This window comes from Lagopus leucura, unplaced genomic scaffold, assembly GCF_019238085.1.
Source record: "Lagopus leucura isolate 7727_CA_CO unplaced genomic scaffold, USGS_WTPT01 Super-Scaffold_100024, whole genome shotgun sequence".
Taxonomy (NCBI): Eukaryota; Metazoa; Chordata; class Aves; order Galliformes; family Phasianidae; genus Lagopus; species Lagopus leucura.
The window spans coordinates 7,132,457-7,147,719 of record NW_024962276.1 but is presented as its reverse complement, the minus strand read 5'-3'; the positions used below and the strand labels follow the sequence as shown (position 1 = coordinate 7,147,719).

General features: G+C 44.5%; 1 protein-coding gene across 1 annotated transcript; it reads right to left on the bottom strand.

The window, feature by feature from the left end:
• Positions 1–1,109: 1,109 nt before the first annotated feature.
• DHX40 (DEAH-box helicase 40) lies at positions 1,110–14,710 on the bottom strand. The gene is made up of 17 exons (XM_042879815.1): positions 14,572–14,710; positions 14,271–14,416; positions 13,100–13,219; positions 11,765–11,995; positions 11,509–11,575; positions 10,776–10,907; positions 9,880–9,979; positions 9,339–9,425; positions 8,643–8,825; positions 8,122–8,202; positions 7,377–7,534; positions 5,190–5,304; positions 4,796–4,904; positions 4,388–4,482; positions 3,811–3,880; positions 3,148–3,376; positions 1,110–1,582 (listed from the first exon to the last, which is right to left on the bottom strand). The coding sequence occupies exons 1-17, from the start codon at positions 14,708–14,710 to the stop codon at positions 1,443–1,445; spliced, it is 2,202 nt and encodes a 733-aa protein (XP_042735749.1). The 3' UTR covers positions 1,110–1,442.
• Positions 14,711–15,263: the final 553 nt, after the last annotated feature.

The following is a 15,263-nucleotide window of genomic DNA, read 5'->3' as shown; positions in this document are numbered from 1 at the left end:
CCGCCCCGGTTGGTCACGTGCCGGGGGCAGCGCGGCCGGGCAAGGTGACTCGAGGCGGCATCGCAGCCCCGCGCCCGTGTCCATCCGCGCGCGGGTGGGGGGCGGTTGCCATGGAGATGAGGCCGGGCCCTGGGGAGGGTCCGCTCCCCCTCGTTGGGCGCTGAGCTGCGGGCCGTGCTGTGTCATAACCGCACAGTACGGGGACGAGGGAGGGAAAAGCCGCCCTTCTGCGCTCCTCCAATTAAATGTGATAGTTAAAAAAGAAGCATCGGGGCAGCGGTGCTGGGAGCTGCGGCTGGCACTGCTAATAGAGATGGGAGAAAAGGGCAATCATGGAGGGGTTTGTTTGCAAAACGTCAGGCTCCAGGGGTAGGGAGTGAATAAAGCCTGCTGGCTTCTCCCCTGCAGCACTGCGGCCCCTTCCAGCCCCCCAAGGCCAGACACAAAGCGTGCTCCTTCCCCCTCCTTCCATTTTAATAAGTACAGCCCCCCTCTTTCCTTTACAAAGAGTGAGGTTGCCACAACACCCACGAAAGAACCCAAAGCTGACACACAGACACAAAACAGCGACTCCCATGCTTGGGCAATCATCTTAGAACACGACTTACTGAAACGTTTACATCCTGGGATTAAGGTGAGAGAAGGAGACTATTTCCTCAGCAATGAAGTTAAAATGACAAAGCATCTTTACTAGGGGAAGAAAAGTGTAGTGGTTCTTGATGTGTTCTTTATACAAACAGTCATTTTTCAGACCCAAATCCATACAGTTCAAAAATAACAGTCACCAGACTGAGAATTGCAGCCCGCTGCCAGACTGCAGTGCCTGCTGCAATTTATCAGAATGGAAAATACCATCCCTGACCAAAAAAAAAAAAAAAAGTTTACAAAATGTGTTATGTACAAGGACATCTTCACCCCAAACCATTGCTGTACACAGTAGGAATATACAGTTGGAAGAAAATGCACATGGCAAATGTCCTTTTGAATCTGGAATCATCTTGATCTGTCATTAAAAGAGCTCTCCCTATACGTTTTCCTTAGTATCAGATAAAGAGGGCACAGCTACAGCCATACAAGGTAACCTGGACAAAAAGTGACAATTCCACAGCTTTAAAAACCAAAAACAACTTTAAGAAAGTTTTATTAAAAGGCACTGAGCCTGTCCTAAGTCAGCTAAATGCCACAGAACTGGCACCACAGTAGGCATTGTGTCTTCATCCACATTTGAAGCCACGAGATCGTTGCCTGTGACACATGGCAACAAAGTTCAGCTTGGTAACTTTTCCTCACAAAATGCAGGGAAGATGATCATCTCTGCACACGTCAGCAGTCCAACTTACCACACAGAACTTCTCCATCATCCCAGATAGCTGTTTTGCTCTACGCAAACACAGCCAGAACAACTGCCTGTCCTAACACTGGGAGCAGAGCAGTCACAAGCGTTAGCTCACTTCTTTCAATGGGCCACTTAAACCCTGTGCTCTTTGCTGCTTTCTCTCAAGATAGCGAGCTCGGGCATCCTGAATCGATTTATCATCGTTCCTTTTCTCCAGCTTTTTGGCAGGGCTGTCTTTGGCTCCTTCTGTGGGGAGAAAGAGGAAGATATATTATTCGTGTGCAAAAAGAGCATTACAATTCTTCCTATTTGTACAATGCCCCCCCCCCAAAGAAAGACAGAATGCTAGATGTTTCCCAAGCACCAGTCAGTCATTCAGAAGTCTTTCAGAGAGGACAGACAGTACCATGAAAGGGAGAAAAATAATAAATAAATCATGCTTTAAATCCCATGTCAATATTTGCAGCTGGGCTCATCCTACCCAGAAGTATATCTTGCTTTTTCTTGTAAGAGTTACTATGCATCTTTGTATTCTGTGCAGTCATTTCTTCTCTAAATTCCACATCTCAAACTCAGATTTAGGTGGAAGGAGAGCAATGGGAACGGGAAAAAAAGTTTAGAGAAGAATAAAGAATAAACTATAAGTTTCTGGAGATAGGAGGGAGAAGGAGGGAAGGTAACACACAGATAAAGCAGTGGGAAGGAGTGCTGTTCAGACTTCCTTAGAAATGCATCCACTGAGCTAAGACCTTGGGAGCATATTTTTTCCCAGAAGGAAAGAAAAGCAGAAGACACCTTTCAGGTTTGGGGTTTTGGGTTTTTTTTTGCACTAATTCAAAGCTTTTGTCAGCCCTTCAAACCCCCATTTTTACTAAAGCTGGAACACTTCTAAGGATGATCTCAAACTCACAATCGCCAGGTAAAGTCTAAAAGCTAAGGGAGATAAGGAGAACTAAGGTTACTTTCAGCTCTCTGGATTTAGGATTAATAGATGAGACCCCCCCTGTTTTCCAGCAATTCAAATATCTTTTCTATCAGTTTTAATCAACCAAATCCAATTTGTATTTTTACTGTTTAAAGTGCCTGCTTTATACAGTAGCACAGGAGAGAAATAGTTGCTGGTCCCAGCACAAGAGTCTGCAGTTTTTCCATTTTAAGGAAACTGAAGAGAGTTTAGATTGCTAGTGCTGTGCTGTACATTGCATTAACATTTTAGAAGGGTCAGCTCTGGAGTAAAGAGGCCCTTTGAACATCTGGCTGCTCTACAAAACCTGCTGACAGAAAAATCCAAAGAATGTCAAGCAGCCAGATCAGTTAGCACGCACCAGTTTTAATTAAATGGCAATTTATTCAAACACATGGCACTAAATTTATTGTTAGGAAGAGATCTTCACCAGAATGAGTTTGTTTGCTTTTTTTTTTTTTTTTTTTTTTTTTTTAAATAGTCCTTTGGGATTTTCTCCCTCAGGTCAGTGTTATTGTAGCAACCCTAATTTCTATGACTGGAAATCCTCTGCAAACTTAAAATAGCAGACAAAATGCTTTTATTCCACTCTTGGCTAAGTTCTGCTCCTGTCAGCAACACTAAACCAAAAGGAAGAGAGCGTGGAAAGGGCCAGTAGACAAACACCACTACAGGCACAAAAAGGAGGATCATATAGCAGTCAGACAGGAACAACATATATCAAACATGTGAAGCACATCAAAATTAACACTAGTCCAGAATGCATTTCATGGCACAATACACACAGATGTTCAACATAACCAAGAAAACTACGTGTGACATAGGTGTAGACCAGTAATGTGCTTACCACACTGCCTTCTGAGGTCCTCCTTATGCTTCCACCTGGTTATTTCCTCTTCAGTTACTTCTTCCCGTGCCACACTGCTCAGTTCATATGCATCAATCTGATGCAGTCTGGGCAACAAGTCTTTCACCCACTCGTAGCGAACAGGACACACTGTCCGGACATAGATTTTGGATGTCACTGTGACATCATTGAAGATAATCCACTCAAGTCGAGTTTCCTGGTTATATAGCTTGAAAAGATAAAGGTTATTTCAAAACTGATTTAAAAATAAAAAAATAAAAATTAAAAAAAAAATCAAAGGCACTCTCAGTATCTTGCAAAGCTTCAGATCCAGGAATGAGGCAAAGCTGACGTTACCTTAACTTTGCAGAGAGAAAAACTGCAGCAAGACTTGTTCAAAATTGCCCAGGAAATCCAAGAACAGCCAGAGGGAAAGTTCAGCCTATACAGCACTCATTTCATAAACCAAACATTTATCTGGTTTGAAGATGCAAGTCCCTTCCTCACTCTCAGAATGAACTCTATTCTTGTGACACCACATCAGTGCTTCTCCCAGACAGAAGTTACCACAAATCAAACCAAGAGGAGGAATTTACATGCACTCTTTTACAGAGTTTACATGGATTCCTTTTGCTACATTATGAATAGAACTTGGCAACTTACTGTAGATGAAGGATGGATATAGACTATGCTGCCATGTCCGTCCATTGTGCAGAAGGTCCTGGCTGCAGATCTAAAAGGGTTGTGAAAAATTCTATGTACTGAATCATGGTTTGCTGTAATTAGCAAGGCAAACTAAGCAAGTCAGCAGCAGCAGAGCAGAAAGTATTCAAATTTAGAAGGAGGGGAAGAACCTTCCAGAATTAAGTGCACAAAACAGATGAGGAATAGAACATATCTAATTTACTACAGTAACATTGTAGGTATTGCAACACAATGAACAGCAGGGTTTGAGATGGCAGTCCTTGACAGCCATGATAATTTGACATCTTCAAAGTGTTTCAGCTTAATACCTGGAAGTAGTCACCAGCCTGCAAGTTCATTTAATAGATGTTTTAAAAACTATTGTTGCAAGGAGTAAGCAACTTATCCAGAGATGTAATGAGGGTTAGAAGGCAGAGCAGACTTCTAGCCCTGAGCTACTTTTAAAACAGCACACTGTTGCTATTCTGTTTCAACATGCAGCTACATCTTTTAATAGTATCTTTTCCCCTCAAGTTTTCCAAGATTTATGACTTACCTCCTTGCTACATTGATAAAGTATCCTGCACACAGGCACCTCCTTAGTAGCTCAGTTCTAGAGCCTTCAAAAGTCTCTTTAGGGAAGTCTGGCAGCTAGATGAATAAGAAAATAACTTGAGTACGGATCTTTGCCAAAGAAAATCTCTGTAATCTCTCCATCCCACAGATCCCATCCCATCCCACTCTAGGTTTCTCACCCCACAGAAACCATGAGGAAAGGAAGAAAACACTCCTTCCTGCATGCTGCCACCCCTAGACACGTTGGTTACACAGCTGCAGCAAGACGCTCTAATGAGTATTAAGTGAACTTGTTTCTACTGGAGAAAGTATCGACCATCTGACCATGTTTCAGTACAAATCTTAAATACAAACTTGCATCACTTTGATTTGCAGTGTATTTTCTCACCTGTTTCAGTTTACTGGTTATTTCCCGAAGTTGTTTCTCCACACTAAGAGCAGATTTTACAGCTCTCCAATGGATCCAGTATTTGTGACACCACGCTGAAGGAGACTTGCTGGGAACAGAAATACTTGTATTATAAAGCAGCCCTTTGTAAAGTGAAGGCAGAAAGTTGCCTGTATTTTTGTCACAATCGTACAAAGAAGGCAACCTTGCACAACCAGACACTGTTAGTTTAAATAATAGGTGTTTTGATTCAAATTACAGATCACAATACGAAATACATCTGCAATTACAAATGAGCACATACACTTGCATATATGGAATGTATTTTAAAACCATCAGCAGCTGGGAGCTGTCAGCAATACAAAGCCAGTTGTTATCAGGAATCACGTTATACCTTGCTTTGCACTGTTCAAAAATGTTTAAGAGGGTTGCAAAGTCATTGCATCCTCCCACTTGTGAGGAAAGCTCCTGGTGTTGAAGTTCTGCCTCCTTTTGCCTCTGAGGATCACCTGAGGAAATAAGTTATATCTCACATTAACAAAGTCATTTTTATTTATCACTCCTCTTTCTCCTACAAGCCTATCTCCAAAGTGTGGGAGCTTTACCCGTGCTGCACTTACAGTTCTTCCCTCCCTTCCACTACAGAGTAACAAGAATATGTAGGTGCTATTAAATCAGCCATTAATCTCATCAGTTAGCACTAGAGATGAAGACTACCAGTCTCCATGAGAAGTTATGTGTATTGCTCTCTCGCAGTCAATTCAGATGCCAACATGAAAAGATCAAGGAGAAGCAATGCTGAACAAACAGCTCACAGGAATCAAGCAAAAGCTTTGCCCTGAGGCAAACACCCCAGCATAGCATCTAATCTATGACTCTCAGCTTTCGTTCTGTACCGTAATAACAGAGATCTTAAAAAAATAAGTCTTTTACAAAATATATATATATATATATATATATATATATATGTCCTCCATGAATTTAGTGGGAATTTGCCTTCACTAAATGCTAGGAATGTACAAGGTAAAAGCAATATTTCCAGAGTGTTCTTCCAAGTTCTGAATACTCAAAGAATTCCTTCCCCAGTACAATCTATTCCCCTTGGCACAGAGTGACTGGCAAAGGCACACTGCATTGTGGCTGTATTACAGATGTCAGAAGTTTGTGGGCACTGTGAGTAACACTGATGAATGAAGTAAGGGGGCTTGTTCACATCCATATCACACATAAACAACTGTCTTCAGAATGGAAAGTCTGTGTTTGTGTCCTAATGTGTGATGGAGAGTGATGACCATGTGTGCCTGTGCTGGCTGAACAGATAACAAGTGCACACTGCCAGATGGAGGATGGGAAAGCAAGCTCACATTTGTGGGACTGGGAAAGACTCCTGAACAGATCCAGACTATCCACACTATTAGCAGTGTCCTCAGCCCCTGCACTAATGGGTACAGTTAATAGACTACAGAGATAACGGGACATGAGCCAACGAGCAACTTGAAGGGACAAAGGTCTCCCACACAGACTGTGCTACATACAGTCTTTACTCACTTGGGGGTGGGATGTCAGCTGGAGGATCAAGGTGAAGGGAAAAATAGATGGGGAGGAGGACAAGGGAGATTGAGATTAACATCTGAGAGAGGTGCTAAGTCAGAATGGCAGCAAAATCACCTTTCCCATTTAGAAAAACACTGGAAATGCAGGCAGTTACATACTGAGCTTCCCACAGTAACTTGAAAGCTTTAATCAGTTAAACAGAGGTTTGAACAAATAAACCAATCTGTAGGTGACCCCATTCCTTAAAATGTAATTAACCAGTCTATCTGATCTATAATTAGACCAACAGCAAATACCACCAACAAAACATCTGCTGTGGTGTGCTTTTTGTCTTTTTCTTTTTTCCCCTCCTCCTTTTGCACAGCTTTCCCTCTCATGACCTCTCAGCAATCCATTAGTTACCCATATGTCACTTTACAGCTCACAGCCTTGCAAAAAAATACAACCCAATTCCATGCTCCTTTGGACAATGGCAATTCCAAAGTTTTCAATTCCTAGCATGCAAAAACGCCCTGCCTCCAAGAGCACAGAAAGCTGCAGGAACATTAAGGGCACCTGCATATTTGTCCTAATCTCAACATTCTTCCCTACAGATCTGCCTCTGGGAGACAAGGCACTGCACTTGAGGAATCTTCCTCACACTGCAATATACAGGTTATTTAGGGTATTCATTTAAGGCAAGTACTTACTCTCCAACAGTGTTGGACCAAACTGAGGAGACCAGCTTGCTCCCCAGCAGGGTATCTTTTGTCCTCAAGTAAAGGCTGGATCTACCACTGTTCAAACCGCAAAATCAGGTCCCATTTTAAAACCTTAAGATACATCTAAGATAAGAATGACCTCAAACTATTAGCACAGAAAACTACATGATAACACAGCCCAGAAAGCACCCAAACAAACACAAAGAATCTGTAGAAAAGGTCTCCAAATGAAGCATTGTGTGTTGCCTAGCCACTGTATGAGAAGTTCTCATCCAAGCAGAATTCCCCACCCATCCAAAGCTGCTTTGAGGTAAGGGGCTTCCTACCTGGACGAATGAAGACATTTTCCACAGACAACATGGCTGCAATGGGAAGCAGCATATCTTCACAATCAAGAGAAGCAGCTTTTATGACAGCACAGGACAGGTTGGGAGGGAGGGGAAACTGCACCAGGAATTCACCCAGTCTTGTCACGCGGCCTCTCCTTATCCCAGGAAAAAGATCCAAACACCAGATTCAACAGAAGTAGGTTTAAATGTAAATCAGAACGCGCAGGTACAATGTCAGCCACCAAACACGGATAAAGAGCAGGAAAGACAAAAAGTATCACCTTCCTTCAGATTGCCTATGCCTACCTCAGGGCAGGCAAAGCTGCCTTTTTAAGTGTAGCAGATACTTCAGGTTTATTTATTTGCAAGAAGAATTCCTGGAAGCTAGTGCTAAGATCTCCCTTCCTGTCTTGAGTTCTTGGATGGGCCTCAGAGCCACTGCCTCAGCATCTTCGTCACACTACTATGGCATCAGAAACTATTCACAGGGAGTTGAAGTAATTTGTACATGGTTACTCAGGAACTCTGGGGCAATGCAAAGAAATCCATCTCTCTGAAGTTCTAAGCCATGCTCTAACCCTAGTTTTTTACAGTGTACTAACATCCAGTAGCTAACTTCCTAGTGAAATGAGGAAACGATCTATTGCTAGGGGAAGTCCTTCCACCCACATGAATAACTCATTAACAATAATTAAACCATTAAATTTCAATTCACGTAGTTACCACACCCCTTCAGTTTTACCTGTCAATAGCATCACACTGGTAAAGTTGTTTGAGAGCTTCTAAAATATGCCTTTCTTCAGGACGGTCCAAGTAGGGAAATCTACGATAAAAAATGAAGTAAAAATCTAACTGTTCAGATTCTGTTTAACTTCACTATTTTTCATATTTATTAAAATACTTTTCCAACCTTCCAGTAGAAACTACTGACCACAGTATGCACTAGCAGTCTCAGTACACGGGTATGATAGCACAGAGAGCCTCATGGTGAAGAATCACAGCTAAAGAACACAGGGAACACTAATGATTTCAGAGATGAAGAGGCAGCTTTGGCAGAATCTCACAATGAACCTGGGCTCAGGATCCAATCTGTCATTAAAGACTCCGAGAGGAACAGAAAAGCTGACAAGCTGATTGCACTGCACCATCACACTTGGCCAGGGATCTAATCCTGGCTCCTGCCAACAGGCAGCCAGTGCCTGTGCTGCCCTGCCTCCCAGACTCAGGAAGAAAACGATAATCCCCCTTCCTCAGAGAGGTTACCTTATGACATCATGCACAGAAAGGCACTTCAAGGTCAGGATCACAGATGTCAGGCTGGTTCTCTTGATCTCGGGAACTGTGTGATCAGGCATGCACTGCTCCCAGAATTCTGTGCTGTAGAGCCGGTAGCTCTTTCCAGATGATGTCCTGCCAGCTCGGCCAGCTCGCTGCATTGCTTCACTCCTGCCAAAAAAGAAAGGCAAGGAGGGGAAAAAAATAATAATAAAAATTTAAAAATGAAACCAGTCACAAACAAATCAAAACAGATCTTGGGCCATTCTGGTATTGTCCAAAACAGTGCACGTAATTATGACAAACAACAGCAATTTCTGTGCTTTTATATGGAAGGCATAATATGATGTGCAGCAATTGAGAAACCCAGCTACAAGAAACACCAGAACGAAGCAGCATTACCATGCAAAGGAAGACTTTTGTTTTTTTAAAAACTTCTCTGAATCAGGCTGTTATACTCTGCAAACATAAGACACTATTCAGGAGACAGACAGTGCATTCTCAACTCCTTCTTAATGCCTGTATCTTTAAGAAATGATGTGTCCTGAACCACTTCTTCAGCACCAAACGAAATGGCTTTGTGCCCCCTCTTTTTTGTTTTATTATTTTTTAAGAGCATCTGATACACAACACTGGCAGAGCAACTCCCAGGAACACCACACAAATTACCTTTATAAAACTTACTTTGAAATGGGAACCACTTCCAGTATGTCCAAGCCAACCCGGGGGTTATGATTCAACTGCTTCACAAATCCACTGTCTACCACATACCTGGAAAAGATCTGTGATTTGTCAGAGAAACAAACAACAGAGGTCTCAACAGACTGACATGCAGCTGCCACATGCGTTCAAGCAGAGCCAGAACACATTTCTGCCACAACTGCTGCTAAAAGGGAGCTGCAATCTGCTGGCTAGCTGCAGCCCTGCCATGCTTCAGTCTACAGGATGTTACAGATAATACTTCCCCACAACCAATGAGATTATGCTGATTGAATGGAGCTGAAATTCAATTTCAAACGAGGTTCCAACAATATTAGTCATCTGTAAGACCATCCAATAGCATCGAGGGTTTTCTTAATCCACCACACACACACACACAGAGGCAGCAGAGTCATTGCTGCTCAGGTACAGAAGCAGAAGGAGTTCAGATAAGCTCTTCCAAGCCTAGTACAGCATTCTGAATTATTCCCTCTGTTACACCTTTTGTGAAGGACAGAAAAAATACCTGACTCCTTCAATGGTCAGAGATGTTGCAGCAATGTTTGTAGATACCACACACTTTCTGATTCCTTTGGGAGCTGGCAAAAATATTCTCTTCTGTTGATCTAAAATGACAGGCAGTCAGTAAAACAATGCTCTGACATTGAGTCATGTCTCTGACACTAGACAAATTTCCCCCGATATTTAGTGAAATTCATTTCAATGAAATTTGAAAAGGAAACACGAAACATGAGTTCAAGATTTTAGCATATGTTAGGAATCCAAGAGTTTCTGAACACTTATTCAGCCTCCTGATCTACAAACTGCACCTCCACGTTTAAACACTGCACTCAAGATCATCCAAAAATACAGCAGTTGTGTCCAACAAAGGGCAAAGCGCTTTGTTTTTTAACTCTTCAAAATTATCTGCTGTACTGCTGCCAAATATGAGTGACTCACACTGATAATCCATACTTTCTATATTGTGTAACTCTGCATTCTTTCAGTCTTCTGTTACAGGTCAAATTTTGTCTTTGACAAAATACTGGCGATGCCTTTCCCACACAAAATGAAGTGTGAGGGCCTAAATAAGAGACCTGACCTTTAGGAGTTGCAACACTTCGTTCTAAGCTGGAAACCTCGATATTATATGAAGCCATCCCTGCCATTTTCACCACTTCCAGCAGATAGGAATTTTGGCTGGAGCTTTCTGTGCCAGTTCAGAGAAAGCTCAAGTTTGTTTAGCTCATGAACATGACAGGAACAAAAAAACAACAAAATAGAAGAGTGCTAAAACAAGTGGATTAATGAATGCCATTTCTTCCAGTCACAATGAAAACATTTGGGTAAGATGCTGTTTGTAATAACTCCTGCAGATACCATTTACAAGAATTAAGTTTCACATAACACTAATGCTCTCACCTGTTGACATTGACCCATACAATGGTAAGATAAGCAGTCCCTCAATAGATTGATCATGTACTTCATACCGGTAATCAATAGACTCTGCTTTCTTGAAAAGGAGATCACAGGCTTTTTCTATCTCAATCTGACCTAAAAAAAACACACACAAGAGCATTTAAGTGACCTATTTAACTACAATTCTCTTCCTCAGTTGCAACACCTCTGCAAGACTGACTTGCCCATGTTACAGTCACCCAGCCCACTGCAAGAAGGAAGCAGTATTTGTGAGTAAGCTTGGTGGTGACAACCCAGTCCTTCCACACTGCCTCTTACTGAGGACCTTCCTTAAAACATAAATGCACTGTGTGTGCCTGCTCCATATGCTGATGGGTTTTTTTGGATTTTTTTTTGAGATGCAGAATTTTCACCTTCTTGAATTAACATAAAAGAAAAAAAATCACACAAATAAAGAGTAAATCTGACACAATATAAATGCAGAGTAATTCTGGCAAAGAAAGAAAAGAACGTGTACCAATCCTGTAAATATTCTCCATATCTCATAGGGCCAGGTATACCTACACATGCTCTAAGAACTCTCATTTGAAAGAGTTGCCTGTCACTCTGCAGCTTTCTTTTCTCTACTTCCTGCTCTGAGGCTGACTGGAAAGTCATTGGAAGGCTGCAGTGTTTTTGCTGACAATGCAATGCTCTGCCTGAAATAACCATCAGTTGTTGAAATAAAAATTCTCACCTGTCAGAAAAACCAAGATGTCACCTTCTGCTTCATTTAAGTGGATATCCAATGTCACTTTTACAGCCTGAAACAAGCAACAAACAAGCCAACATCAGCTGGGAATACTCATTCAAAATCCTCACAATTGCTCCCCATTATCATGGGAAGATGTTAAGTACACAGCAACCCAACAGATGATTCTTGTGGTCTTACACTGACAATAATCATAGTAAGAGCAGAGAACGTGACACAAATCAAGCAAAGCAGGTCAAACCTCTGTAACATATGCAGAGCTTCCAGTGTCCCGTGGGCTGAGCAGGTTGCAGAATATCTCCTTTACTGGGTAACTTCTTCCTGGAATATGCAGCACTGAGCAATGCCCAAAGAACTCTGAGAGCTTATCCACCTCCAGGGTGGCTGACATCACCACTACTTTCATTTCTGTCTTCCTGCCTGGTGGCTTGTTCTGTAGAAATAGTTTCTTCAGCAAGCCAAATAAAATATCCTAATAGAAAACAGAAGCAATTTATATTAGTTCCTCTGTCCTTCTAGAAGTGCCTGATGAAAGGTTTCCAGAACTTAATGTTTCATCAGCCCTTCTCACAGCCTATAAATCAAATTCTTTGCTTTTCAGTTTTATATTCACATGGTCAAGTGAATGGCAAGCAATATCTCACACCAATTAAAAAAAAGTCATCATATTCACCCAGGATGCTACCTGAGTGTGCATCCTCCTTTGTTCTACTTCTTGTTAAGACTTCAGTAAGCCTACTTTACTGTGCACTACAGAGGATTAAAAACCTGCTCCTTTTAGTTACAGGTGTTGGAGCAGTGACTTCTTACATCACTCTTGCTCATTTACTTGCAATACCCTCGGATGGCCAAGGACAGAACTTGGATTCAGAAAGCATTTTGCCTTTTCCCCAGCCTGACCCACGGGTTGTTTGCTTTCTTCCATTCTCATGGCACACTCCTTAGGACTCTGCAGACATAGATGTCCTGCTATTGGCAGTTCTTTGGCTTCCTCGTGTTCCCTCTCACCCACCCAACATCTGTGACCCACAACACAGACTGGTGAGGACTGGGTCACTTGAATCCCACTTTTCTTGTTACAAAAGGGTCAGACTGACTTTTTGGCACTTAGGCTAGTCTAGATACTTCCATAAGCCCAACGACCATAATCTCTTAGAGCAGTCAGATACACACCCTACAAAACATTAGGCCTTGCACTGAGATGTTTCAGAGCCTTCCTTGTTAGCTGTTTTGTTGCTGCTTTTAAAAGTACAGTGGAGTTACTGTTAACTGTACTGACCTCAAAACCCTGACAACCCTGTGCAGGTGCAAAATGCCAGCCAAGGTATAACTGTTGTCAAACAGAACAACAGCTACAGCAATTCCAACTGGACTACAGGCAGCATCTTACTTTCAGGATACACAGCATGTAATAAGCCAAGCAGTGATCCTATGCTCTTAGGACAACAAAAGAGTAAAGCACTTCTGGGAAAATAGACCAGAAGGAAGAGAGCCACAAGTTCCAAATTACCCATGAATTCCAAATTCCCCCTTACCAATACCAAACAAACCTGGCATTCAAGAAGGCAACACTCACAGTGCTGAGGCTTCGCTCATGGGCTTCATCCAAAATGATGATGCTGTACTTGCTGAGAAGGGGGTCTGCCAATATATGCCTCAATAAGCAGCCATCGGTCATATACTTGATGGCAGTCTCCTGAGAAGTTTAATTAGACATTGAGCTGCTGTGCTGGATATTTACAGCTACACAGATCAGATATTCACTCGGCACACACACACTGACATTGTTTCACACATGCTCAGGCGCATCATCACTCATGCTTGGCAACGACTCATTTGTAATGTTTTCAAAAACCTGATAAAATGAATTACAGGATTCATATCATAGAATTATACAGGGCTGCTCCAAACGTAATGCCTCCTGTTTTATTATGCTGGCCCAAGATACTGGCAGAACTTCCCACCATTATCCCAATACATGCTGTTGCTGTGCAACAGATGGCAGCAGAGGGGCAGACTGACAGATTGGTGCCTGACATGGAAGTGTGTAACTGCACCTGCTGACATTCATGACGCTTGCTGAACTTGGATGGACACAGAGCAGTGGATGTGAGCACAGTGAGGCAGCAGGTGGAGCATCTCAGCAGTGATGACAGTGGGTCACTTCCACTGGTGCAGATTTGCACAAGTGTAGCACAGAGACTCTTGTCCACCACAAGCAAAAAAGCATAGGTAGTGGTGGTGACTACACTGAAAAATAGCATTTCACAGCTGAGAATTTGCTGAATCAAACAGCGCTGTTGTGCTTTTTGTACCTGTTGTAGTTTCCACTTAAATCGTATAATGGCCTGAGTTGAAAAGGACCACAGTGCCCATCTCATCCCAACCCACTGCTATGTGCAGGGTCACCAACCAGCAGCCCAGGCTGCCCAGAGCCACATCCAGCCTAGCCTTGAATGCCTCGAGGGATGGGGCATCCACAGCCTCCTTGGGCAACCTGTTCCAGCGCAACAGCATCTTCTGAGTGAAAAACTTCCTCCTAACATCAAAGTATCAGTTCAAAACCATTCTCTCTCTACCACCTACCCTCGTACACAGCCCCTCCCAAAGGCGGGTAACGATAAGACGAGGAGGAACGGTTTTAAATAAAATAGGAGGCATTACTTTCGGAGCAGCTCGGGCCGAAAGGAAACCTCACAGCTCCCCCCGCTGGGTCAGCCGGCTCCCCGCAGCACGGCGGGCCGTACCTCAGAGCTGCAGTCGTCGAAGCGGACCTGGTACCCCACAACGCCGCCCAGAGCGCAGCCCATCTCCTCGGCCACGCGCTGCGCCACAGAGATGGTGGCAACGCGCCGGGGTTGGGTCACCCCGATGGCTCCGTGCTGGGCGAGGCCTGCGAGGAGGAGAACAAGGAGGGCGGCTCAGGGCGGACAAGCAAACGGATGCGCGGAACGGACTCACAGACGGAGCCGGAGCCGCCACAGCGGTGCGGCCCTCACGGCGCGCAGCCGCGCCCGCCCCGAAGCCGCAGCGCGCGGGGCTCCTCACCTGCCTCGTAGAGGTACTTGGGCAGCTGCGTGCTCTTCCCGCTGCCCGTCTCGCCGGTGACGATGAGGAATGGCTGCTCGCTGACGGCTCGCACCAAGGCCCGCCGGTGGCGGCGGATGGGCAGCGCGCCGCCCTCCATGGCGGGGGGGGGCCGCGCCTTAGGGACCCCCGGCCCGCGCGGCCGCCCTGTCAGGTAAGCCCCGCCCTCCGCTTACGTCACGCCACGCGGAAGCGGCGCCGATGACACGCGCCTGCGCAAGCCACGCCCCTCCGCACAGAGCCACGCCCCGTGGTTTATCCACGTGACCCCTTTTCAGGGCGGTCCCGCATTGCGGCACGCCCCGGTTATCGAGCAGGGGGCTTTGATTTCCTCCTCAAGTTGCCACGTTCCCCCTTCTAGGGCTGAAGCGCGGTGACCAGCGTGGGCAGAGCTCTCCTGAGCCGGGACGTGACATCAACGCACCCGCAGCACTTCCCCTTCAGGGCACGCAATGCCGCTGACGCGCGGTGCGGTCGGCACGCAGACCGAGAAGCCCGCAGCAATCCAGCAGAGCTCACTGCAGCACGGCTGTGCCGCCCGGGCCTGCTGCCCAGCACCGAGCTCACACGCACAGCCTGAAGGTGGCACGCCGTGTACGCGCAATGCACCGAGCGCGCAAACCCGCTCCCAGCAGCCCCAGCTTGCGGTGCTG

Excerpts from the sequence above, each read along its gene's own strand:
- DHX40 (XM_042879815.1), bottom strand. The coding sequence starts at position 14,710 with ATGGAGGGCGGCGCGCTGCCCATCCGCCGCCACCGGCGGGCCTTGGTG. Across the intron at positions 10,908-11,508 it reads CATCTTGGTTTTTCTGACAG|GTCAGATTGAGATAGAAAAA; the intron begins GTGAGAATTTTT and ends TGTTTTTTTTAG. Across the intron at positions 4,905-5,189 it reads TTTGAACAGTGCAAAGCAAG|CAAGTCTCCTTCAGCGTGGT; the intron begins GTATAACGTGAT and ends TTCTGTTCCCAG.